The 26845-nt window shown below is 44.5% G+C and overlaps 1 protein-coding gene across 5 annotated transcripts in view; it reads left to right on the top strand.

Annotated features, from left to right (window-relative positions):
• The window catches only part of CDK5RAP1 (CDK5 regulatory subunit associated protein 1), an 85796-nt gene that overhangs the window by 52241 nt on the left and 6710 nt on the right, over positions 1-26845 (top strand). For 3 of the 5 annotated variants that reach the window (XM_043882776.1, XM_043882775.1, XM_043882777.1), the window contains one exon: positions 9428-10065. The exons of 1 other annotated variant lie outside the window; for it this stretch is intronic. In XM_043882776.1, coding sequence (XP_043738711.1) covers positions 9428-9553 — 126 coding nt within the window. In that variant the 3' untranslated portion in view covers positions 9554-10065. Of the gene's footprint in view, positions 1-2744; positions 2854-9427; positions 10066-26845 lie in introns of those variants that run through there. One more of the 5 variants, XR_006336879.1, reaches the window with a different exon arrangement.

Below are 26845 nucleotides of genomic sequence, written 5' to 3'. Positions count from 1 at the left end.
CATTAGGGTCAAGGAAGCACTTACCCTAACAGGAGATCTGCCAAGTCGATATTTCCCAGCAGGCCTGTGAGTACACTGTTGAAGTCTTTTGGCACCGCACTGTTCGGGATGCCCTCAGTAGTTTCTTTGAGTTTGTTGCCAGTCAAGAGACCAGTGCTGTTGACGAGTTCTTTGACAGCATTCTCTCCACCGAGGAGTGGCAGGCTGCCCAGAGCCTCCTGGCCGAGGTCACTGACAGCACCAGTGGCTTCTGAGAGCAATGACTGGTGGTGCTTTGGGGACTTGTTGCTGCCCCCCTTTCCCAGAATACCACCGAGGCCACCACCTCCAAGGATATTGAGGGATGCGGTCCCCTTGCCCAGGATACCACCGAGGCCACCACCGAGGCCACCACCTCCAAGGATATTGAGGGGTGCGGTCCCCTTGCCCAGGATACCACCGAGGCCACCACCGCGGCCACCACCTCCAAGGATATCGAGGGATGCGGTCCCCTTGCCCAGGATACCACCGAGGCCACCACCGAGGCCACCACCTCCAAGGATATTGAGGGGTGCGGTCCCCTTGCCCAGGATACCACCGAGGCCACCACCTCCAAGGATATCGAGGGATGCGGTCCCCTTGCCCAGGATACCACCGAGGCCACCACCGAGGCCACCACCTCCAAGGATATCGAGGGATGCGGTCCCCTTGCCCAGGATACCACCGAGGCCACCACCTCCAAGGATATCGAGGGGTGCGGTCCCCTTGCCCAGGATACCACCGAGGCCACCACCTCCAAGGATATTGAGGGATGAAGTAAGATCTAACACAGACAGCAGGTCAGAGTTGGACACTGTGGATATCAATTCTCCCAACACACCAGCCAGATTTATCTCCTCGCACCTCAGCATGTTCTCTATCTTTGGGATCAGGGTGGCGTTCAGATCTGAAAAGGGTCGAGAGACATGATCCTGCCGCTAGCTGCCCAGCCGGTTCAGCCAGAGCAAGCTTTCCAGCTGGAGAGCCAGCACCATTGAGTTGTGGGACCCATAGGCACTGAATATCATGCCTCCCTGAAATATCAATCCCTGCCACTGCCCCCCACAAGGACAGCCTGGTGTTCCAGAAACATACCTGTCCCCTCTTAGGAGTTAGCCTCCACTAGCACCTACCCGAGACCAACCTGGTGTTGAGTATATTACTCTAAAGCAATTTGAGCATGGCATGAAAGGACCTAGTTTTGCTTTTGAGCCTAGTAGCCCAGGGTATATACATATAGTCTAGGTTCTGACCCTTGAAGGCCAAGTGGCCTAGGGTAGGCTCTTCTCTTTTATGAGGCCCAGTTTTGCCTCAGGGGTGTCTTGTCCAGTGGTATATGATGGAACCTGCAGCATGAGTCACTGGGGGCAGGCCAAGTGAGGGATCACTGATTTTAAGTGCTGTGTAGGGCAGGAGGTGGCTAGGGAGGTGATGGAGCTGACTGATCTAGATCTCCTGTTCTCCATCTGTGTGGTTCTGCACATCACACCAATCAGAATGGCCATCATCAAAAAGTCTACATTTATAAATGTAGACTTTTACATTTAATAATGCTGGAGAGGGTGTAGAGGAAAGGGAATCCTACTCCACTGTTGGTGGGAATGTAAATTGATGCAGCTACTGTGGAGAGCAGTATGGAGTTTCTTTAAGAATCTAAAAATGGAGTTACCATTTCACCCATCAGTTCTACTCCTGGGCATATATCCAGAAAAGACAGAAACACTAATTAAAAAACATACATGCTGGGACTTCCCTCGTGGTCCAGTGGCTAATAAGACTCCCCACTCCCAATGCAGGGGGCCCAGGTTTGTTCCTTGGTTGGGGAACTAAATCCCACATGCTACATGTAAGAGGTCACATGCTACAACTAAGAGGTCACATGCTGCAACTAAGGATTCTGCTCGGTGCAATGAAGACTGAAGATCCTGTGTGCCACAACTAAGACCTGGCACAACCAAATAAATAAGAAATAGAAATTAAGCAAGCAAACGAAAAACCAAAAAGACACATGCACCCCAATGTTCATAGCAGCAATATTTATAATAGCTAAGACATGGAAGTAACCCTAATGTCCATTGACATATGAATAGATAAAGAAGATATGGTGTACACACACACACACACATAATGGAATCTTAGCCATGAAAAAGAATGAAATAATGCCACTTGCAGCAACACAGATGGACCTAGAGATTATCAAACTAACTGAAGTAAGACAAAGACAAATGCATGATATCACTTATATGTGGAATCTAAAAAAACCATACAAGTGAACATATTTAATATTTACAAAAAAGAACTGGACTCACAGACTTAGAAAATAAACTTGTGGTTACCAAGTGGGTGGGGGAAAGGATTAACAACATGGACTTGTATACAACAGGGAACTATATTCAATATCTTATGAAAGTGAAAGTCACTCAGTTGTGTCCGACTCTTTGCAACCGCATGGACTATACAGTCCATGGAATTCTCCAGGCCAGAATACTGGAGTGGGTAGCTGCTTCCTTCTCCGGGGGATCTTTCCGACCCAGGGATTGAACCCAGGTCTCCTGCATTGCTGGCAGATTCTTTACTATCTGAGTCACCAGGGAAGCCATTATCTTATGATAAATCTTATGATAAACCATAATAGAAAAGAATATGAAAAAATATATATATGAGACAATCATTTTTCCATACACTTGAAACATTGTATCAACTATACTGCAATTTTTTTTTAAAAGGAAATCGATTAGCTGCATGAATCATGGAGGATTCACTGGGTACAATACTGCAGCGAAAATGAATGGACCAGAATTTCTCATTACAGCACAGATGAACTACCTCAGAATGGTAAGTTTGAGAGACAGTGCAAGCAGGTCACCTTTAGAAAACCTTATAGCATTTAGTGCAAATATTTGTCTTGAGAAGGAATATCTGCATGTCATAAAACATAAAGAAATGGCAGGAGGAAAATAGGCCAGAAGCCTCCTCAAGTCAGGAGATAGAGGGAGGGTGGAGCAGTGCACCCCCAGTAGGAGCCTGGGGGTCTTCAGTCCTATGGCCCATTTTATTCCTCAATCTCAGTGGTGGGTACAAGGGTGTTGCTGTTGTTTAGTCACTGAGTCTTGTCCGACTCTTTTGAGGCCCCATGGAATGTAACCCTGGCAGGCTTCTCTGTCCATGGGATTTCCAACTCAAGAATACTGGAGTGGGTTGCTGTTTCCTTCTCCAGGGGATCTTCCTGACCCAGGGATCAAACCCACATCTCCTGCATTGGCTGGCGGATTCTTTACCACTGAGCTACCAGGGAAGCCCCCACAAGGGTGTTAATTCTATATTCATATCTTTTAAGGCTTTTTTTTTAAATGTCTGACAGTGAAATTAACAGCCTCTACCACCAAGTTACTGATCGGTTAGAACTATTACGTGTACCACTGTCTGAACTTCCCTCTGGCCTTTGGGGGTACTGCTGCACCAGAATGTCTGTGAGTGGGGTCCAGGCAGCTGTTTTGGTAACAAGCTCCAGAGGTGATACTGCTATCACCTCTTATTTCAGAACCACCTGTCCAGAAGGTGTAACTAGCCTTTGGGCTTGGAGATGAAAAGCATGTGTGAAGGGGTAGAAAGTCAAACCTGTGCAGGTAAAACGAATCTTACTTACAGTCATTGAGTTTGCTGCTAGACACAAGGTATTTGGCCACGGGTGAACATCTGCCTCCTGAGGTCCCAGCTGCATGTCTGGGAGGTGGAGAGCCTTTTCTGATTGAGGAAATTCTGGGGACTTGTGGGTCAGGCACACTGATCGGGAAATGAATGGGGAGCCCAGAGGTTATTTTGTCAGGAAGGGCTCCCAGCCGTAAAGGTGAGGTCGATAGGTCAAGCGCTCCTGCCTGGACAGCTAGCATGATGGCCAAGGCCCACAGGGTCAGCATCTTGTGGCCGATATCTGCAAAGGAGAGCTTCATCAGAAACCACATTCCCAGTGGACCACAGGGCTGCCAGTATATTTGTATTGGTTGTCCACATGCCACGGTCCTAGCTCTTGTAGGAAGGTGCCATTCACATTGTCAATATTCTGATCCGTATACCATATTCAAGGGACAGCGTTTCAGCCCATGACAGTCAATATCTTGAGAAAGGGCCCCTTTTTCTGCAGCTTCTTTAACTTTGTGCAGAGGTGTCTATGGGCTGGTGGCACCCCTTGAGTACAGGCCATGCCCTGCCCAGATCTTAACTGTATAGTCCCACATTCTCCTGCCCGTCTTCCAGATTCAAATAGCTTGCAGTGATCTGAGTCACCAACTGGGGAACTCAAGTGTTTTGAATGATCGAGCTGTGAGAGTTATCACTCCTGTGGTAGTCAAGGTCTCTCCTTGTTTTCAGGCAGCTAATGTATAGCAGTGTCCTTGTTGATGTGAGCTTATCACGTGCCAGTCCCTTTGTGGAGTGTGAATGGACATCAGTTGCTCTAAACTGCACAGTGCTGAGATGGAAGGCCTATGTTTTCATTTTTCACTTGGTGAAACTTGTGTTTACAGAGTGGCCAGCATGCTCACCTTTACCCACTGTCTACCCCCAGCTGGTAGTTTTGCCTGGTCAGGACTAAACCACCCAAGGAATCAGCCCTAGGCTTGGCACCCTCTACTCATTTGGTCATTGGGCTATCCTAGCATGTTAGCTCAGTGCATCGAGGCCAGAGTCATCTCTCTATGAGTGAGACCATCTCAGGGCTTCTCTGTCTTTTTGAAGCCCAGTCCCTTGTTCTGGGAGAGGCACTGGCTTGTTCTGATGGTGGCACTGGTCAGTCCATACTATGCTATTGGTGGCAGCCATAATGGAGGAAGCTCACCTGTGTGTATATTGAATGACTGAGTTAACCTATTCATCCACTTCTTGGGGCCCTCCTGTGGGCAGGGCACTGGATGCTCCTGCTGACCATTGAGTGTGGGGCATCTTCCTCTTGGCTGGGGTTGAGCAGCCTTAGTGACTGTGAATGTGTAAGCTGTGTAAATCTCCACTCTACTTCTTGGGATGTGTCCATAGGTATTTCCTTAATGAGTATTGGTTCATGTTCATACTGGTCAGTTGTGTTAAGCCCTTCATCTGCAACAATTCTCCCAGTGAATCTGGCACTAGACAATATTATTATCATCCTCTGCAGTGGAGGAGCCTCAGTGCTAATGAGAAGGCAGGGTCTAGACCCAGGCAGGAGAGCTGTGTTTGACTCTGAGCTCAGCTGTGTGACCCAGTGGAGATCACTTCCCTCCCCTGCTGGTCAGATTCCTCTGTTCTCATGATTCTCTGTCTTTCTCTTTGCTCATGTTTTGGGTAACATGGAGGTTTGTGTCTTGGGGCATTTCCCCTCAATGAAGCAAGTAGACTCTGAGCTCCTCTCCGTTTGGATTTCCTAATCAGTCAAGTTTTGTAAATTTAGGCTTGTCGACTTTCGCCATCTGCCGGCATTGCCCAAGTCAAGCTGCCTCTTATTTATGACACCAGAGGAAGAACTGCTATTGCAGAAATGTTGGGAAGGACATATGGGACTCCACTAACAATCCTTCACATTGAATAAGTTTGGTTTTTGAAAAAACTCACCTCTTCATTATTTTTTCATTTTATCCTCATCAGTGAGGAATTAGAATTAGTGTCTCAGGAAACATGTAAGTGTCATGTGAGGGAAAAATAATAAAATTCTGTGCCTGTGACTTGAGTCGATGGCAGTATTGTTAGACATTGTCTTGAGAGGAGCCCATTGATAATTCTAGTAATAAATCTCCCATTTTTTAAAAGCACTTGCCTAACAGGCCCCTGTTAACCCCACTGTGCTAGGCAGAGTGCTGTACGTTTTAGCAGGGGAGTGGTATGGCTAAGGAGATTCAAGACGTAGAACCCAAGTTATCTATCCTTTGACAAGCTGTCCTATGCTTTCAAAACGTAGAACCCAAGTTATCTATCCTTTGACAAGCTGTCCTATGCTTTCAAAATGAAGAACCCAAGTTATCTATCCTTTGACAAGCTGTCCTATGCTTGTTTCCATTTCGAAGGAGTTTCGACCTTCTTTCTTGCATGTTGTTTGTTGAGAGTTCTTACCTTGTCTGGTGCCGATCGGTCAGTGTTGGTGGGCAAAAATTTTCAGGAGGTGCCTTACTCCTGCTTCTGCCTCGAATCTGTCAGAGGAAAAGCTCCATCCCATTTTTATAGACCAGTGTCTCTCGGAAAAGTTGTTGGCCATGTAGGGACACCATCCAAGCCTGCTGATAAGGGTGATGTGATACAGGCTGACTTCCAAGATCAGCACCTACTAATGGCTTTGATGTCTGTCAGTGTCTTTCTGAGATGTTCAGGGTTCTTGGAATTCTTTTGGAGAGAGCTGGCAGGTCAAGTAACTGTTCTCTTCTTTTTAATCTTCACAGGCCTGTTATCTTTAAAAAATTTTTTACATTTAATTATCTTTTTTTGGTCTGGGCTTTTCTCTAGTTGCAGCAAGTGGGAGCTACTCTCTAGTTGCAGTGCATGGGCTTCTCATTGCTGTGGCGTCTCTTGCTGCCGAGCAGGGGCTCCAGGGCGCTTGGGCTTGATCTCTGGTCCCGGAAGGTGTCACATGCCTCGATGCAACCCTGCCCGTGGGCCATAGTTACTGAGCCTCCACTCTAAAGCCTGTGTTCCTCAACAAGAGAAGCCCCCGCAATGAGAAGGCTGTGCCCTGCAACTATAGAGTAGCCCCTGCTCACCATGACTAGAGAAAGCCCACGTGCAGCAATGAAGACCCAGCACAACCAATAAATAAATAAATCATTAAAATGAGTCTGGGTTAAGAATTCAGTTCAAAGGGATTAGACAGCCCCTCTCTCATGGGTTTAAGCAGCTCTCCAGCCACATGAAATTCCCCTGCACTCCTCTGGTACTGACTGCCTCTTACGTGCCCCGCACTGGGCAGTCTTTGTCCCCTGTAACATGCTTATTATCTGCTGCTTCATGATAAAGGGCTCTGAGTCCAACTGAGCTGGGTAGTAACATCATGGTGAGCCCTCTCCTGGAGATTCTCAGAGTATGTTTGCCTCTCGAGGCCTCTCAGCTGTCCACCATAAAGTACCTGTGTGCTCAGTCACTCCTGTATTGCCGCAAATATATATTGTACCAGGCACTGTTCCTGGGGGCTTCCCTGGTGGCTTGGAGGGTAAAGAGTCTGCCTGTAAGGCGGGAGATCTGGGTTCGATCCCTGGGTCAGGAAGATCCCCTGGAGAAGGGAATGGCTACCCACTCCAGTATTCTTGCCTGGAGAATTCCATGGACAGAGGAGCCTGGAAGGCTGCTACAGTCCATGGGGTTGCAAAGAATCAAACACGACTGAGTGACTGATACACACACACTGTTCCTGGAGATGGTAGAAAGGTGTACAACCCAGACAGGGTCCCAGCCCTGATGCAGCTGATGGTCCAAGTGAGAGAGACTGATACTCGCCAACCTACCCACAGATGAGTGGATGATCATGGATCAGGGTCTGAGGCAAATGAAGCTGGTTCTGGAAGCTTCACTAGTTGGGATTGCATTGGGCAGAGCATCTGGAAGGTTCTCTGGGAGTCTTCAGGGCAGGTGCGGGCCTGGCCCTGCCCTCTTTTCCTAGTGGAGAGAACCAGATGTCCCTGCAGGCATCATTTTCACCTGGGAGGGGATGGTGGGGATGGGTCATTGTTAAAAGTTTTAATTCTTAGATCCTCCCTTCCCTAACTCTTTAATACTTTAGTAAGTCAGGGTTGAGGTGAAGAACTTTGTTTAAAAAGCCTCCACAAATCGTCCAGGCGAATAGCCCAGGTTTGAGAACCACTGGTCTAGCCAATTCCATACCCTTGTTTGTTTTTTTTTTTTTGCAGATGAGAACACTGAGTTTTAGAGAGGAGGTTATGTATGTGCCTCAGGACACCAAGAAGTCCAGCTGATTTAGGATCTGAATGCAAATCTTCTTGCTATTAATAGATATCAAATCATCTCCCCCAAACCCACTGTTACTTTCTGCTGTGAGCCAGGGAGATGGGATCGTCAGTGAGTTCTTTCCTATCCCTGAAGTAAAGTGTGAAGCTCTCAGTGACCCTTGGCATGTGTACATGCATGTGTTCACTCAGTGGATATCACTGAGTACTTTCTCTTTGCCAGGTACTGCGGTAGGCTGTGGGGACTACTAGGTAGTGGGCCAGACACGCAAGGTTCTCCTTCACGGAGCTCACACCTTAGTGGGGGACACTGTTAATAGGTTGACTTCTGATAGTAATATAAAAAAACGATGGAGTGGGTTCTTTTTGGACAGGGTGTCAGGTGATGAGTGACATTTTATCCCTGATGGGGGAAATAGGAGGGGTCGAGGCACGCGGAGGTCTGGGGCTTGGAAAAGTACAAAGAACCTGACACGGGCAAGAACTTGACTAGTTCCAGAGGTGGGAGGAAAGATGCTTGGCTGAAGGTAGAGAAAACTTGCCTGGGAGACAAGTCTAGGTTTTACTCCTGCTCTGGACACCAGTGAAGGGAAACAAATATGAGCCTAGGCCCAGAGGCATCCTCAGTGCTATCCTGAGCTAGGAACTTCTTTTTCAGGGGGACTTCAAGCAGGGTCATTACATGATTTGCTCAGCTCCCTTTCCTTTCCCTAATTACCCCAGGAATGAGGCTTGAAGGGTGTCAGGAGCCTGCTGTAGTGCTCATCTGTATTCAGGATTTCTCAGTCTCTAGCCCAGACTTCTTCTCACTTATTATCTCATTTAATGGCTCCCTCAATTCTAGAGCCTATCCCCTGGGCCTCGGGCTTTTTCTGTATTTTAGAGAAGCCCCAGTCATCTGTTAGGTTCCTAGCACTCCATGTTCTGTGATGGGGTGCCGTCCTGGCATGATCTTGCTGTGGTGTTCCCACAGCTTTACAATGTAAGAGAGAGGGAGGGGGGCGATTTGGACTCATGGGATAGTTAATGTCTTAAGCGGGGAGTGGGGGCTGGGGTGGGGATTGGGCTGGGTCCCTGCCTTCAGGCAGGCTCAGCATTTTGCTGCAGGGCCCTTTGGACCTCACTGGTCTCATACTGTGAACCTCAGCTCCAGTTTCAGTTGCCAGAGGTCCCGTTTTTGTCTTTGCTGGAATGTCGGATGCCTACAAATGACAGCTGACCTTTTCTCAGAGGGCAGAACGTGTACCTGATGATAGCAGGAGACAAAACCAACTGTCCTGGCTCTTATTTTTCTTGGACCTTTGAGGGAAAATGGAACCATCTTTTAAGTGAAAATCTGTGACACATGTTGGTGGGTGTGAACTTTGATTTCAGTGTTTCCAGTGATTCTTTGGAGCCAAGGAATGAACCCGACTCCATGGTCTGGAAGGGGCATATCTAGAATGCAACCTCTGATGGGGCCTCCTGGTCTTTGTCTCTCTCTCCTTGAACTTTAGGAGATGCGGCAGCCTTTGAGTTCTGCTAATCCAGGATCCATGGGAGGTGTTTCACGCAGATGTGGTTTATCGGGCTGGACACAAGGATGTAGTTGTTCTCAAGCTCTCAGTGATTTGACCTGCTGATTCTTGAAGGGTAGGGCCCTTTCAAGCCTGGCTGAGACTTAGCCCCACAGGAGGCTGGGTAAGTGCCAGCCCTTGATGGCTTCTATGTGAAGATGTCACAATGAACCAGGTCAAGTTGGGGGCATCCTGTTTCCCATTGTCTCTCTCTCTCTAAATTCATTTTGGTATGAGTTATTTTTTCTGGGGTTTTCATTTATGACACTGGATTTAGTGTTTTTTAGACCCCAGTTCTGATGCTAATGCTGTAACCTCCCTGTTTTCTCTACTGGATCCTAGGAGTCAGGTACTAGAGGAGAGAAGAGGGGTAGAATGACTGTAAGGCAGGACTATATGGGCAAACGTTACCTTTGATTCTTGGTATGTTGTCTTTTCCTTGCTACTCTGTTATAAACATTTCCAGGGATTTCCCTGGTGGTCCAGTGTTAAGAATCCACCTTCCAATGGTCAGAAAACTGAGATGCCTTGGGACAACTAAGCCTGTGTGCTGCAACTTCTGAGCCTCTGCATTGCAACAAGAGAAGCCTGTGGATGCCACAATGAAGACCCAGTGCAGCCAAAAATAAATTAATTAGTAAAACAATTTAAAAAATTAAACATTTCCAATTTTCCTTTTGCTTTCATTGTCCCTTGAGTTACTTAGAGGTTTGTAGTCTAATTTAGAATCATCTTCATGTCTCCTAATGTATTGATCTGTTATTGATTTTTAATTAATGTTATTGTGGTTATGTATTTAAACTTTTTGCATTCTTTGAGTATTGTTTTATGTCACAGCATGTGGTCTATCTTGATGAAGAACTCATGAGCTCTTTGGCTATGTGTGAGCCAAGATGATGTAAGCCAACCACCTGCCATGTTGCCCACTAATCACAATTTAAAACTCTGAACAGAATATAAAAGGAAAATGCCCCAAAGCTCTGAGAGTAAATAATAATAGGTAAAGGAAGGAGGTAAAAATTTTCAGGCATAAACTTCCTTTTTCCCTTAGTTTTCCTTCTTTGATTCATGGGGGGCCCCTGTGCTGGAAATGTGCAGCACATTGGACTACAAAATAAGATTTCCTCTGTATTCTGGCTGAAAGTGAAAGTGTTAGTTGCTCAGTTGTGTCTGACTCTTTGTGACCCCATGGACTGTACTGTCCATGGAATTCTCCAGGCAAGAATACTAGAGTGGGTTGCCATTTCCTTCTCTAGGGGATCATCCCAACCCAGGGATCGAACCTGGTCTCCCACATTGCAGGCAGATTCTTTACTGTCTGAGCCACCATGGAAACCAAGTCATATGAAAGTGAAAGGGTTAGTCACTCAGTCGTGTCCTACTCTTTGTGACCTCATGGATTGTAGCCCTTCAGGCTCCTCAGTCCATGGGATTCTCGAGGCAAGAATACTGAAGTGGGTGGCCGTTCCCTTCTCCATTATTCTGGCTAGAGGACCAGATAAATGGGCTTCATTTGAGCTCATGAGATAATAGAAAATAGGTATATTGGTCTCTGCCTCCAGTTCCTGGCACAGAGCTCCTAAAATCCTTGTAAATTCCTAAGTGATAAGTGCACTAAGAGCATCTTTTGTTCTAATGAAGTGACACTGGATGGTGGCTCCTGGATGGTTTCTGGATAGGAGCTGGCCACCAGAAAGACCAAGCCACGATTAGAAGGTTGGAAATTTCAGCCTCATCTCCCATCCTCTAGAGAAGGGAGATGGACTGGAAATGGAGTTAATGATTGATTATGCCAAATTGAGGAACCTCCTATACAATCCCAGAAGTACAGGATTTGGAGAGCTTCTAGACTGGTGAGCAGATATACATCAGGAGGGTGATGCACCCTGGATCCACAGGAACAGAAGCTCCTGGGCTTGGGACCATCCCAGACTTTGCCCTGCATCTCTTCATCTGGCTGTTCATCTGTATCCTTTATCATATCCTTTTGTAAACTGAGTTTATAAACTGAGTTTCTTTGAATTCTGTGAGCTGTGCTAGCAGGTTAATCAAACCCAAGGAAGGGGGCCATGGGAGCCTCAGTTTGTAGCTGGTTGGTCAGAAGCACAGGTAACAGCTTGGGGATGCAACCAGTGTCTGAAGGACATTAAACTGTGGGCATGTGTAAGTGTGATTAAAAAGAAAAATTTTAAAGATTAGCAAATATATATGTATGGCTGTAGGGGCTATCTTAATATCAAACCAATGTAAATTTTAGAACAAGATATTGTATCAGGGATCAAGAGAGATGTTATATAATAATAGAAGAGTCAGTTCACTGAGAAGCCATAGTAATCCTAAACATGTCTACATCTAACAACAGATCTTCAAAATACATGAAGGAAAATCTGACAGAAATGAAAAGAGAAATAGACAAACCCACAATTACATTTGGAGATTTCCTTGATTAACCAACAGATTAACCAATGATTAAGCAACATTCTTCTTTCAGTTGATAGAAAAAGTACACAGAAAATCAAACACATGAAGAAGCTGAACAACACTTCCAACTAATTTGAATTAACTGATATGTACAGAACAATCTACCCAGCAACAGAAGAATGCAGTCTTTTCAAGGTTGTATGAAGCATTCACCAACAGACTGTATGCTGGTCCGTAAAACAAACCTAAAAAAAATCCAAGTATATTCTTTGATTACTCTTGTTGTTCAGTCGCTAAGTCATGTCCGACTCTTTGTGGCCCCATGGACTCCAGCTTGCCAGGCTGCATTGTCTTTCACTGTCTTCCAGAGTTTGCTCAAACGCATGTCCATTAAGTAGGTGATGCCATCCAATCAGCTCATCCTCTGTCACCCTCTTCTCCTTCTGCCCCCAGTCTTTCCCAGCATCAGGGTCTTCTTCAATGTCAGCCTTCACATCAGGTGGCCACAAGAAACTTTCTAAGAAATGGACGTGCTTGATTGCATATAGTCCTCCTTTGTCAAAATTATGTATATAGTGTCCTTCCCCCCACCCTCTTTGGAACAGTCTCTCAGAGTTATGTGAGGTGCTGTCTCTGGGCTATAGTTCTCATATTCCCCAAGATAAAACTTAACTTGCAACTCTCATGTTGTGCAATTTTTTTAAAGTCAATAACAGGATAGAAGGTCAAGATACACACATCAATTGCATTTGTATACTAACAGTTAAGAGCTGCATACTAAAATGAAGACTACATTTTACAGTAGCTCAAAAAATAAACTATTCAGATATAAATCCCTCAAAACCTGTTCCTAAACAGTCTTTGTGTAAAAAACTACAGAGCTGGTGAAATAAATCAAAGCAGACCTAAAAAAAATGGAGAGACACAGTGTTTATGGGTTGGAAGGTGTAATGTTGTTAAGAAGTGCATTCCTTACAGATTGCAATCCCAAGAAAAGTTCCAGCAGACTTTTTCTTAGAAGCTGACAGTCTGATTCTGTCATTAATATTGAAAACCCAAAGCACTAGAATAACCAGAACAATTCTAAAAAGAACAACAAAGTTTTGTTTGTCAAAAGAATGAAAAACAGGGGGGCCACAGATTGGGAGAGAATCTGAAGTTGGGCTTGTGTCCAGGAAATGTAAGGAACTCTCAAAATTCAGCAGGCAAAAAACAGCTCTGTGATGTTCTCTCCAGGATCTCACCATTAAAATTTAAAAAAAAATTTTTTTTAAAATTTATGTTTAATTGGAGGATAATTGCTTTACACTGTTATGTTAACAGTGTAACATCACGAATCAGTCATAACTATCTATCTATCTATCTATCTATATTAACATATCCTCTCCCTTTTAAGCCGGCCTCCCTCCCACCCTCCATCCCACTCCTCTAGGTCAACACAGAGCATAGGGCTGAGCTCCCTGTGCTATATAGCAACTTCCCACTAGCTAGCTATTTTACACATGGTAGTCTCTATATGTCAATCCTAATTTCCCAGTTCACCCCACCCTCCACCCTTGTATAAAAATGAGATACCTATGGATCTATATATCTATCCCTCAGCTAGTACCACACAATCTTGATTATTATAGCTATGTAAGTCTTGATATTGGTAGACTGATTCTTCCCATGTTATTCTTGCTTTTTTATTTTTAAAAAATTTTCGACTGCCCCATGTGGCATGTGGGATCCTAGTTCCCTGACCAGGGATCAAACTTGTGGCCCCTACACTGGGAGAAGAGAGTCTTAACCACTGGACCACCAGGGAAGTCCCTATTCTTGCTTTTAAAAATTACTTTAAAAAAAAAAATTACTTTTGACATCCTAGTTCCTTTGCCTTTCCATTATGAATTTTAGAATACTCTTGTTTAAATTATACCTTGCTGGGATTTTGGTAAAATAAATATTGATATTTATTTGGTAAAATAAAATCTTGCTGGGAATTTGATAAGAGTTTGAATTGTGTTAATCCTCTATCAATTTGGGCATAATTGACATTTTTACTATGTTGAGCCTTTCAATCCATGATTGTGGTATGTCCCTTAGTTATTTAGATCTTCTCTGATATTTTTAATCAGTACTTTCCAGTTTTTAGCATAGAAGTTCTGTACATGTTTTGTTAGACAAATTCCTTGAAAAATAGGAAATTGAGCTCATAACTTAAAACTCCTCCTAAAGAAATCTTGTACCACTACACATCTACTAGAATGGCCAAACTGTGAAATACCAACAGCATGAAATACTGGCAAGGATATTGAGTGACAGGAACTCGCTGCTGGTGGAAATACAAAATGGTGCAGCCACTTGGAAAAACAATTCAGCAGTTTCTTAGAAAATGAAACATACTCTTACCATATGGTCTAACAATTGTGCTCCTTGGTACTTATCCAAGAAGCTGAAAACTTATGTCCACACAAAAAAACTGCACATAAATGTCTATAGCAGCTTTATTCATAATTACCAAACTTGGAACTAACCAAGATGCCCTTCCTTCAGTAGGGACAGTAGAATATTATTTAACGCTAAAAAAGAACTATCAAGCCATAGAAAGACTTGGGGTGGGGGGTTGTTCCCTGGTGGTCTAGTAGTTAAGAATTTGCCTGCCAATGCAGGGGACACGGGTTTGATCCCTGGGGCAATTAACCCCTGGTGCCGCAACTACTGAAGTTTGCACACCTAGAGCCTGTGCTTGGCAACAGGAGAAGCCACTGCAGTGAGAAGCCCATGAAACACAATGAAGAGCAGTCCCTGCTCACAACAAAGACCCAGTGCAGCCAAAAATGAGTAGTTCAGTTCAGTCGCTCAGTTGTGTTTGACTCTCTGCGACCCCATGAACCGCAGCACGCCAGGCCTCCCTGTCCATCACCAACTCCCGGAGTCCCCCCAAACCCATGTCCATTGAGTCGGTGATGCCATCCTCCTGCCCTCAATCTTTCCCAGCATCAGGGTCTTTTCAAATGAGTCAGCTCTTCGCATCAGGTGGCCAAAGTATTGGAGTTTCAGCTTCAACATCAGTCCTTCCAGTGAACACCTAGGACTGATCTCTTTTAGGATGGACTGGTTGGATCTCCTTGCAGTCCAAGGGACTCTCAAGAGTCTTCTCCAACACCACAGTTCAAAAGCATCAATTCTTCGGTGCTCAGTTTTCTTTATAGTCCAACTCTCACATCCATACATGACCACTGGAAAAACCATAGCCTTGACTAGATGGACCTTTGTTGACAAAGTAATGTCTCTGCTTTTTAATATGCTGTCTAGGTTGGTCATAATGTTCCTTCCAAGGAGTAAGCGTCTTTTCATTTCATGGCTGCAGTCACCATCTGCAGTGATTTTGGAGGCCCGAAAAATAAAGTCAGCCACTGTTTCCATCTATTTGCCATGAAGTGATGAGACCGGGTGCCATGATCTTAGTTTTCTGAAAGTTGAGCTTTAAGCCAACTTTTTCACTCTCCTCTTTCACTTTCATCAAGAGGCTCTTTAGTTCTTCTTCACTTTCTGCCATAGGGTGGTGTCATCTGCATATCTGAGATTATTGATATTTCTCCCGGAAATCTTGATTCCAGCTTGTGCTTCCAAAAATAAATAAATAAACCTTAAAAAAAAGACGTGATGAAACTTAAATGCATATTAGTAAGTGAAAGAAATCAATCTGAAAAGGCTACATACTGTATAATTCTAAATAAACTCACTCTAGGAGGAATAAGTTAATGAAAAAATGAAAGAAGAAAAGGGAAGAAGGAAGGGATGGAGGGTGGAAGGGAGGGAAAAAGGGAGGAATATTACTATTTTTTTTTAAAATTTTGGTTATAGGGGATAGCTGAGCAGAAAGTGCATAGTTTTCATATATTCCTTCTCTGTTGAAACAATTTGCCCCATTTTTAACATCTCCCAACCCACTCCAGTATTCTTGCCTGGAAAATTCTATGGACACAGGGGCCTGGTGGGCTACAGTCCATGAGGTTGCAAAGGATTGAACATGACGGAGCACTCACACACACATATTAATGTGGTACATTTGTTACATCTGATGAATTAGTATTGAAAAATTATTATTAACTAAAGTCCTTAGTTGACACTAAGATTCACCATCTGTGGCATAATTTCATTGCCCTAAAAATTGGCTCTGTTCCACCTATCTATCCCACATCCACACCTTGCTTTGGCAACCACTGTTGTTGTTTTTTTTATTGTCTCCATTGTTTTGCCTTTTCCAGAATTCCACATAGTCAGAATCATACTATATATGCCTTTTCACACTGGCTTCTTTCACTTAGAAATACATCTTTAAGTTTCCTCCATATCTTTTCGTGGTTTAACAGCTCATTTCTTTTGAATGCTAAATACATTCCATTGTCTGAATATACCATGGTTTCTTCAACCACTGAAGGACATTTTGGGGGCTTACAAGTTCTGGAAGTTACATATACTGCAGTTCTAAATGTCCATGTGCAGGTTTCTTTGTGGACCTAGGCTTTCAACTTATTTGAATAAATACTAAAGGGCATAATTGCTGGGTTATATGGTATGAGTATGTTCAGTTTTTTTTTATTAAAGTGTAATTGACTTACAACATTATATTAGATTCAGATATGCAGCATAGTGAGTGGTTTGACTTTTTTATATATTATGAAATGTTCACTGTGACAGATCTAGTTACCAGCTGTCGCCCTACAAAAGTATAACAATATTATGGACTAAATTCTGTATGCTGTGTATGTATTACACATATGTACATGTATTACGCTGTATATGTATTACAGCTTTGTTAGAAACTGTAAGCTGTCTTCCGAAGTGTCTGTACCATTTTGTCTTCCCACTACCATTGTGAGCTCCTGTTGCCAGCATTTGGTGTTGTCAGTGCTCTGTATTTCACCCATTCTAGTAGATACATCGTCATGAGTGTAGTCATATCTCACTGTTTCTGAGGATGGAGGTGGCCTTGTGTGAGCATAGCAGTGGATGAGCAAGAAGACAAAGGGCAGTTGACCTCCCAGCCCCCTTGCTGTGGAACTGTGGAGGAGTAGCGGGACAGAGGAGCCCGTATACAGGAGGAAACACTGCTGTCTCCAGCTGATTAGCTCTGGAACAGCATGACTCGGTCCTCCAACCTCTGATTTTCCAAGAGACATTTTCATTTTTCAGGTGAATTCCTCCCTACTTTAAGTATCGCTTCAAGTGACGTGTATGTGTATGCATGTTTGTACCTAACTCACAGTTCTCCAAACCTTAGAATGACTTTCTTGTCAGACAAGCTCAAGGCTCATCTTATCTATGGAATTCTTGCCTCCATTGAATAACACCTCCTCCTGTCATATGCATTGTGTTCTCTATTTATAAGATGCAAATAGCACATGGCAGGAAATTTGTAAAGTTCAAGCTCAGAGAAATATGGAGAAGGGAAAAGAGATTCTGAGTGACAGCATTTGTATTTCTTCTTTTTTTTTTTGCATACTGAATATAATTTTTATTTTGCTTTTGAAAAATTAGCAGTACCATCAAAAGCATTTTTTGTATACCATTACAATTTTTGAAAACTTTGTAATGATCTCATGCGTGTGTGTGCTAAGTTGCTTCAGTCATGTCTGATTTGTTGCGACTGCTTGGACTGTAGCCCACCAAGCTCTTCTGTCCATGGGATTCTTCAGGCAAGAATACTGGAGTGGGTTGCCGTGCCCTCCTCCAGAGGATCTTCCCGAACCAGGGATCAAACCTGAATCTCCTGTATTGCAGACAGATTCTCTACCACTGAGCCCCTGGGGAAACACCTAATGATCTCATACTTGGCTCGAATATTTCCTTTTTATTCTTATCTAGGTTTTTTTTTTCCCTTTCCCCTTCAGTAGTATCTGTATTTCATTGTTCTTTAATATATCTATTCTTAGGATGATTAGGACAGATGGATTCACAAGAAGTGGGCCCAAAACCTTGCCTCTCTTCAGTACTCCTCATGGTCTAGGTTTACATTACCTGGGTGGTTGAGATGGGTTGGTGGGTGAGTTGATACTGTCTGTTGAGTGTCTGGACCTGTGCTGGGCATGTCCTACTGGTCAGGACATGGTTATCATTGTCCAAATGCCTCACAGGGATTGTACATTAAACTTAATGGAAATGAATACGTCATCTATCCCTGGCAGGCTTTTATGGTTGAAGCCTTGGTTATGGTTGAAGACTGGGAGATTCGCCCCATGGTGCCAGTGCCATGCCTTGGTCATAGTTGGCACTCAGCATTGAGTGACCTTCACTACAGTGGGGGATCTGAGGGAGAGGGTGTGGGGTCCCTTTGGACAAGGTGTTCAGGGATGGCCTCCAAGTCAAGTGACATTATTGTATCAGAAATGTATGACATGAAGGATCCAAACATGCAGAGATTTGGGAGAGAAGTAATGGGTGCAGGATGAAAGTACACTGTGTCTTAAGTGGGCAAGAGCATGAATGCAGGCCTGGGGGACTTTAAACATGCTTGTTACATGATTTGCTCAGCCCCCTTTCCTTTCCCTAATTGCCCTGGAATGAGGCTAGAGGGCTTCCCAGGTGGTGCTAGTGGTAAAGAATTCACCTGCCAATGCAAGAGACCTAAGAGATGTGGGTTTGATCCGTGGGTTGGGCAGATACCCTGGAGGAGGGCATGGCAACCCACTCCAGTATTCTCGTCTGGAGAATCCCATGGACAGAGGAGCCTGGAGGAACCTACAGTCCATAGGGTGGCAAAGAGTCAGACACAACTGAGTGACTTAGCATGCAGGAATGAGGCTTGAAGGGTGTCAGGAGCCTGCTGTAGTGCTCATCTGTATTCAGGATTTCTCAGTCTCTAGCCCAGACTTCTCACTTATTATCTCATTTAATGGCTCCCACAATTCTAGAGCCTATCCCCTGGGCCTCGGGCTTTTTCTGTATTTTAGAGAAGCCCCAGTCATCTGTTAGGTTCCTAGCACTCCATGTTCTGTGATGGGGTGTATCCTGACATGATCATGCCGTGGTATTCCCGCAGCTTTAAAATGTAAGAGAAGGGGAGAGGGGGTGATTTGGACTCAAGGGATGGTTAATGCCTGAAGTGGGGAGTGGGGGCTGGGGTGGGGATTGGGCTGGGTCCCTGCCTTCAGGCAGGCTCAGCATTTTGCTGCAGGGCCCTTCCGACCTCACTGTTCTCATACTGTGAACCTCAGCTCCAGTTTCGGTTGCCAAAGGTCCCGTTTTTGTCTTTGCTGAAATGTCGATGCCTAGAACAAATGACAGCTGACCTTTTCTCAGAGGGCAGAACGTGTACCTGATGATAGCAGGAGACAAAACCGATTGTCCTGGCTCTTATTTTTCTTGGACCTTTGAGGGAAACAGAATCATCTTTTAGGTGAAATTTGTCATGCTTGTTGGTGGGTGTGAACTTTGATATCGGTGCTTCCACTGATTCTTTGGTGCCAAGGAATGAACCCAACTCCATGGTCTGGAAGGGGCATATCCGGAATGCAGTCTCTGAAGGCCCTGGGGGCCTCCCAGGTCTTTGTCTCTCTCCCTCCTTGAACTTTTGGAGGTGGGGCAGCCTTTGAATTCTGCTAATCCAGCATTCATGGGAAGGTATTTCAGGCAGGTATGGTTTACCAGGCTGGACACAAGGACATGTTTGTTCCCAAGCTCTAAGTGATTTGGCCTGCTGATTCTCGAAGGGTAGGGCCCTTTCAAGTCCAGCCAAGTCTTGGCTGGATCACAGTTCCAGAAGATAAGGCAGAGACCAATTCTTAATGACCTTTGTGTGAAGGTGTCTTAATAGGCCTGGCTGAGCCATGGGTATCTTGGTTGGCATCAGGCTTTTGACCTTTCATAGGTATTTTTAAAAAAATTATTTATTCACTTATTTATGGCTGTGCTGCCTTCGTTGCTGTGCGTGGTCTTTCTCTAGTGGCAAGCGGGGCTGCTCTCTAGTTGCGGTGTGTGGGCATCTCATTGCAATATTTCTCTCGTTGCACAGCAGGGGCTCTAGGGCGTGTGGGCTTAGTAGTTGTGGTGCACTGGCTTAATTACCTTGCAGCCTGTGTTATTCTCCCAGACCAGGGATTGAATCCGTGTCCCCTGCGTTGGCAGGCAGATTCTTAGCCACGGGACCACCAGGGATGTCCCATAGGTGTTTTTTTAGTGACATGCATACAGCCGTGTGCATACTTATATGTTTGTCTGCATATATGCTTGTCTATGTCATCTGGTCCCCTGGACCTTGTCAGTCACGTGTAGCTTTCCTTCCTCAGTTTCCTTCTCTTGTGTACTTGCTCTCAGATCTTTGCCAGCAATGGGAATTCACAGAGGCCTCCTGTAGGGAACTTACATCCCTGAACTCTTCAGTTGCTTGTAAAATTTGGGTTAATTTTCATTTTTAGGGTACATATCTTTCATGAGATTTTCAGTGAGCTTTGTGATTTATCAAAGGTGAAAGGTTAGTATTTTAGGAAGAGGCAAAATTTCTGTGCACAGGCTTTGGGGCCAGGTGGACCTGTCTGTGAATCCTGGTTCAGCTACTTACTCTTGTGTGGCCTTGGGCTGTCATCCAACCTTTTTTTTGTGCATTAATTTCCTCATCCATAAAGTAAGGATAATATTGTACCTATCATAGGGTTGCCTTGTGGATCAAATGAGGTGAATATGTCAAACAGTTAGCACCATGCTTGGCATATATGCGTGTGTGTGTGCTAAATTGCTTCAGTCATGTCTGACTCTGCGACCCTATGGACCATAGCCTACCAGGCTCCTCTGTCCATGGGATTTCCCAGGCAAGAATACTGAAGTGGGTTGCCATGCCTTTCTCCAGGGGATCTTCCCAACCCAGGGATCAAACCTGAGTCTCCTGCATTGCAGGTGGATTCTTTACCATCTGAGCTACCAGGGAAGCCCCTTGGCATATATGAGTATTCCATAATTTACTATCATCATCATCATTATGTAATTTTGCATCAGTTTTTTCAGAATTTTTTTTTTTTTTTTGTCTACCTTTCTCTCAGATCTTATACCATTTTCCTAGACTTTGGCAACTATTTATACTTTATTTTCTATAAGGAAATCTGGATTTGGGTTTTTTTTTTTTAAACTGAAATATTGGATTCTTTATAATGCTTTTACTAGAATTAAGGCAAGCATAGAGACATTTTAATGTCACTAAAGTTTTTACTTTCAATGGGAGGACAGAGTTTTGTTGACACATCCTACTATAATGATACATGTGAATATATCTTGTCACAGATACATGAGTGGTTTCAAAAGGTTAAGTATTTAAGACATTTGCAGATGTCTTTGTTTTGACTCTGTTTCTTTTCCACCCAGTTGCCCCACAGATGTCAATGTGTTAGGCCTATGGTCTCTGCTTTGTTTGTAGGTCAAAGCTGAATATGTCTGTGCCTAGAGGAGCTTTTCATTCATTCCCTGAGGGGCTACACATTGTTTATGCTGCTTTCACTCTGAGTGACTTTACCATCCATGGGCTACATTTCGCTACTTGAAAGTGCAACAAGTTGGCTCCATATATAGCTATAGGTGTTGCTCTGATGGCATTTTAGGTATCAGCCAGCTTGGGTTTTATGGGGGTAGGGGTGGAGGAGTGGATGGATTTAGCTTTGCCTGAGATGGAGAGAGGGTTACGTCATGGAAATCACACTGAAAAGATACAAGACCGTGACCACAACCACCAAACCCCTGTTAATAAGCACTCAAAAAACGCTTTCCATCCTTACAACAACCTGCATTCAGCAGCAGCAGCACATTATCCTCACCCACATCCCCATTTAGAGATGAAGAAACTGGGGTTCAGAGAAGCTGTTATTTCTCTACAAAAGTGGCAGGGCTGAGATTCAAGCACAGATGTGCCTGAAACCAAAGCCTTGACCTAGGACATGCCATTTGTCTTCTCGTGCCACTGATCTGTGAGATCCTTGAGGGCTGGGGCATGTCTCACTCATCTTGTACATCCCTGTCTCCCTCAGTGTGCAGTAAACATGGAACAAATGAAGGAATGGTTGCATGAATGAATGGATCAACTTCTCAGAGCCTCACTTTCTCTCCCTGACTGTCAAATTGGCTACCAGTTCCTTGCCTGCTTCTCTTATGGGGGTTATGGGAGTCAGATAACACAGTGACTCTGAGTGTGTAAAGTGACAGCCATATGTGAGGCAAGGAGAGTTCAGCCATCCATCCATCCATCCATCCATCCATCCATCCATCCATCCATCCATCCATCCATCAGTTCATCTATTTATGTATTCCTCAGACATTTATTAAGCACCAGCTATGGGCTTCCCTGGTGGCTCAGAGGTTAAAGCGTCTGCCTGCAATGCAGGAGACCTGGGTTCGATCCCTGGGTTGGGAAGATCCCCTGGAGAAGGAAATGGCAACCCACTCCAGTATTCTTGTCTAGAGAATCCCATGGATGGAGGAGCCTGGTGGGCTACAGTCCACAGGGTCCCAAAGAGTTGGACATGACTGAGCGACTTCACTTTCACTTTTCATGTACCAGGCACCATGAATGCATTAATGAGCCATGGTGTCTCCCCTCATGATTTATAGTCAGAGAGACAGACATAGACCAAGTAAACAGACCAATAAAATTCAATGAAATAAAGGACAAGTTGTGTTAAGAGTTTTGAAAGAAATGAAGCCTGAGATGACAGTAGTTGAGGCCCTCTCAGAGGAGATGGTCCCTTAGTTGACTTAAAGGATAAGAAGAAACCACCCAAGACAGGGTGAAGGGATGAGGGAGAGGGAACAGCTCAGGTCAGCCTGATGTAGGGAAGATCTGGTGTGTTTGAGCAACTCATAGGCCAGTAAAACTGAGGAGGATGGAGGGCTGATCTGGGGCCAGTCAGGAAGAGCCTTGTGGGCCGTGATGAAGACCATGGATTTTCTTCTGAGTTGGAAGCCATTAGAGGGTTTTATTTTATTTTATTTTTTTCCGTTAGAGGGTTTTAACCAGCAAGTGACATGATTCAGTTTATGTTATGAAAAGTCTATTCTCGCTGCTACTTGGAGTCCAGGGGGAAGGGAGCTGGAATAATCCAGGTGAGAGATGGTGGAAGCCTTGTTCAGTGTGGTACTGCTGGTAGATCTGAGAACTATTTAGAAAGTAGGACAACAGGATTGGACCAGGCATTGGACTGGGTGTGGAGGAATCAGAGCCCTTAACTGGGGAGTTGTGGTCTGGGTGGGAAAGAGTAAGTGCCTTCCATGTTCTTTGTTCTGGGCCCCTTTCTTTCTTCCAATAAATCTCTCCCCATTCTTTAGGCTATTATCCCAGTTGGTAAAAACACGTCCATCCTATGTCATGTCACTCAACACTCTGGGTTCTTGATGGCCTCCCTCCTGGGTGACTCAATGACTTCACTCCATGGAGCATAGAAGCTTCTCAGAGGTGCCCACTTTGGGGATTAGAAAGTGGAACGAGAGAGGGCAGAGATCCAGCCCCCTGTCTCATTCTATCAGAGGAGCTCCCTTGTCATCTATTTTATGTATCAGAATTCTTTGTAAGCTTTTTTTGAAGACATGGGTCATGAACCTTGAAAAATTGAAAATCACTTCTTAAAAAGATGTATTTCTTTTATTTATTTGTTTAAGTTAAACACTGTGACCTTTATTTTTTTTCCCCATTTATTTTTATTCGTTGGAGGCTAATTACTTTACAATATTGTAGTGGTTTTTGCCATACATAGACATGAATCAGCCATGGATTTACATGTGTTCCCCGTCCTGATCCCCCCTCCCGCCTCCCTCTCCATCCCATCCCTCTGGGTCTTCCCAGTGCACCAGCCCTGAGCACCCGTCTCATGCATCCAGCCTGGGCTGATGATCTGTTTCACCCTTGATAGTATACTTGTTTCAATGCTGTTCTCTCTGAACATCTCACCCTCACCTTCTCCCACAGAGTCTAAAAGTCTGTTCAGTACATCTGTGTCTCTTTTTCTGTCTTGCATATAGGGTTATCATTACCATCTTTCTAAATTCCGTATATATGTGTTAGTATACTGTATTGGTCTTTATCTTTCTGGCTTACTTCACTCTGTATAATGGGCTCCAGTTTCATCCATCTCATTAGAACTGATTCAAATGTATTCTTTTTAATGGCTGAGTAATATTCCATTGTGTATATGTACCACAGCTTCCTTATCCATTCATCTGCTGATGGGCATCTAGGTTGCTTCCATGTCCTGGCTATTATAAACAGTGCTGCGATGAACATTGGGGTACACGTGTCTCTTTCAGTTCTGGTTTCCTCAGTGTGTATGCCCAGGAGTGGGATTGCTGGGTCATATGGCAGTTCTATTTCCAGTTTTTAAGGAATCTCCACACTGTTCTCCATAGTGGCTGTACTAGTTTGCATTCCCACCAACAGTGTAAGAGGGTTCCCTTTTCTCCACACCCTCTCCAGCATTTACTGCTTGTAGACTTTTGGATAGCAGCCATTCTGACTGGCGTGTAATGGTACCTCATTGAGGTTTTGATTTGCATTTCTCTGATAATGAGTGATGTTGAGCATTTTTCATGTGTTTGTTAGACATCTGTATGTCTTCTTTGGAGAAATGTCTGTTTAGATCTTTGGCCCATTTTTTGATTGGGTCATTTATTTTTCTGAAATTGAGCTGCAGGAGTTGCTTGTATATTTTTGAGATTAATCCTTTGTCTGTTTCTTCATTTGCTATTATTTTCTCCCATTCTGAAGGCTGTCTTTTCACCTTGCTTATAGTTTCCTTTGTTGTGCAAAAGCTTTCAAGTTTCATTAGGTCCCATTTGTGTATTTTTGCTTTTATTTCCAATATTCTGGGAGGTGGGTCATAGAGGATCCTGATGTGATTTATGTCAGAGAGTGTTTTGCCTATGTTCTCCTCTAGGAGTTTTATAGTTTCTGGTCTTACATTTAGATCTTTAATCCATTTTGAGTTTATTTTTGTGTATGGTGTTAGAAAGTATTCTAGTTTCATTCTTTTACAAGTGGTTGACCAGTTTTCCAAGCACCACTTGTTAAAGAGGTTGTCTTTTTTCCATTGTATATCCTTGCCTCCTTTGTCAAAGATAAGTTGTCCGTAGGTATGTGGATTTATCTCTGGGCTTTCTATTTTGTTCCATTGATCTATATTTCTGTCTTTGTGCCAGTACCATACTATCTTGATGACTGTGGCTTTGTAGTAGAGCCTGAAGTCAGGCAGGTTGATTCCTCCAGTTCCGTTCTTCTTTCTCAAGATTACTTTGGCTATTCGAGGTTTTTTGTATTTCCATACAAATTGTGAAATTATTTGTTCTAGTTCTGTGAAGAATACCGTTGGTAGCTTGATAGGGATTGCATTGAATCTATAGATCACTTTGGGTAGTATACTCATTTTCACAATGTTGATTCTTCCAATCCATGAACACGGTATATTTCTCCATCTATTGCGTCCTCTTTGATTTCTTTCATCAGTGTGTTATAGTTTTCTATGTGTAGGTCTTTTGTTTCTTTAGGTAGATACACTCCTAAGTATTTTATTCTTTTTGTTGCAATGGTGAATGGTATTGTTTCCTTAATTCCTCTGTTTTCTCATTGTTAGTGTATAGGAATGCAAGGGATTTCTGTGTGTTAATTTTATATCCTGCAACTTTACTATATTCATTGATTAGCTCTAGTAATTTTCTGGTAGAGTCTTTAGGGTTTTCTGTGTAGAGGATCATGTCAAAAAGATGTATTTCTTAAGAAGACCTTCAGGGGGGATCATTTTGGGGAAGACCTTAGATCACCAGAGCAGGTGAGCAGGGGAGGTGTTTTGGGCTGTTTGCTTCTTAGCTGAGCTTCGAGGCCTGGGATGGGGGTGGCAGCAGGGAGGGACCATATGGGGTGGAGAGAGCAGGAGGGTGGTCCTTGGAGCCCCTATCTTGACTTCTAGCGTTGGAAGTGGTGTTGCTCTGCTGGCAGAAGGGAGTGATCTCACACCCTATCAGGGAGCACCCAATGTTATCACGAGGTTTAATGGGATAACAGTGTCTGCAGACTGCAGAGTGACATGCATCTGGTAAAGCCATAGGAGAGGAATGAGGATCTTCTAAGGCTTGAGGGAGAGGCTCTGTCCTGCTTGGACAGGTCATTCCTAATGACGAGCAAGCCAGGGTCCTGAGGAAGTCTCCATTCAATCATTTTGCACTTGGTATCTACCTTGTGCCAGGTGATGTGGTCATACACAGGTGGGAAAATTCTGGGCTGGGGGTAAAGATTCGTGTCTCCTCTGGGAAAGCATGTTCCAGCCTCCACCTTATCTTGGGTGTGTCATACACATATCAAGGGTGAGGTCCAAGATCAGGACGGTCCTGCCCTCCTGCCCGAAGTCCTCCTGGTGGCTCCTGCAATGGGGGCTCCTGTGGGGGACTTTTTTCCTTCAAGGTGAGGCTTGTAAAACAGGTTGAGGAGTCAGGTAAAGAACTCACAAGTGGTCTGCTCTGGGCTCCCACCTCCTTCTACCATCAGGGACCCTGCAGCAGACCTGTGAGTTCCCCCATTATTTGGGCTGCATGGTAGAGAATCAGCCCCCAGGACGGCCTCCCCAGCAATTTCTCCAGTTTCACAGGCCAGCTGGGGTTCCTGAGCGGCTGACTACCTATTCATTCTCAAGACAGAGCCTGCTATGAGTCTCTATAAGAGTCTGAAGTTTCCCCCCATCTGCCTTTTTCAGGGGCGGGGCCCAACCTGCTGTGGGCTTTGACAGGTGCCCAGGTGTGGGAGGGGGTATCCCTCTGCTTGGCCATCCCTCCATCCTTGGCAACCATGGTGCTGTTTACAGTTCAGACTGCAAAGCCCTCTGGTACCTGGCTTTTCTCTGCTCACTGCTTTGCTCTGCCTGGGCTACATGGGGCTGGCAGGTTGGTGGGGGGGACGCTTCTGGCCCTCTCCCTCAAAGGCCCTGCTCTTGGGCA

Source organism: Cervus elaphus, chromosome 23 (genome assembly GCF_910594005.1).
Source record: "Cervus elaphus chromosome 23, mCerEla1.1, whole genome shotgun sequence".
In the NCBI taxonomy this organism is placed as follows: domain Eukaryota; kingdom Metazoa; phylum Chordata; class Mammalia; order Artiodactyla; family Cervidae; genus Cervus; species Cervus elaphus.
This window is presented reverse-complemented; position numbering and strand designations above follow the sequence as displayed.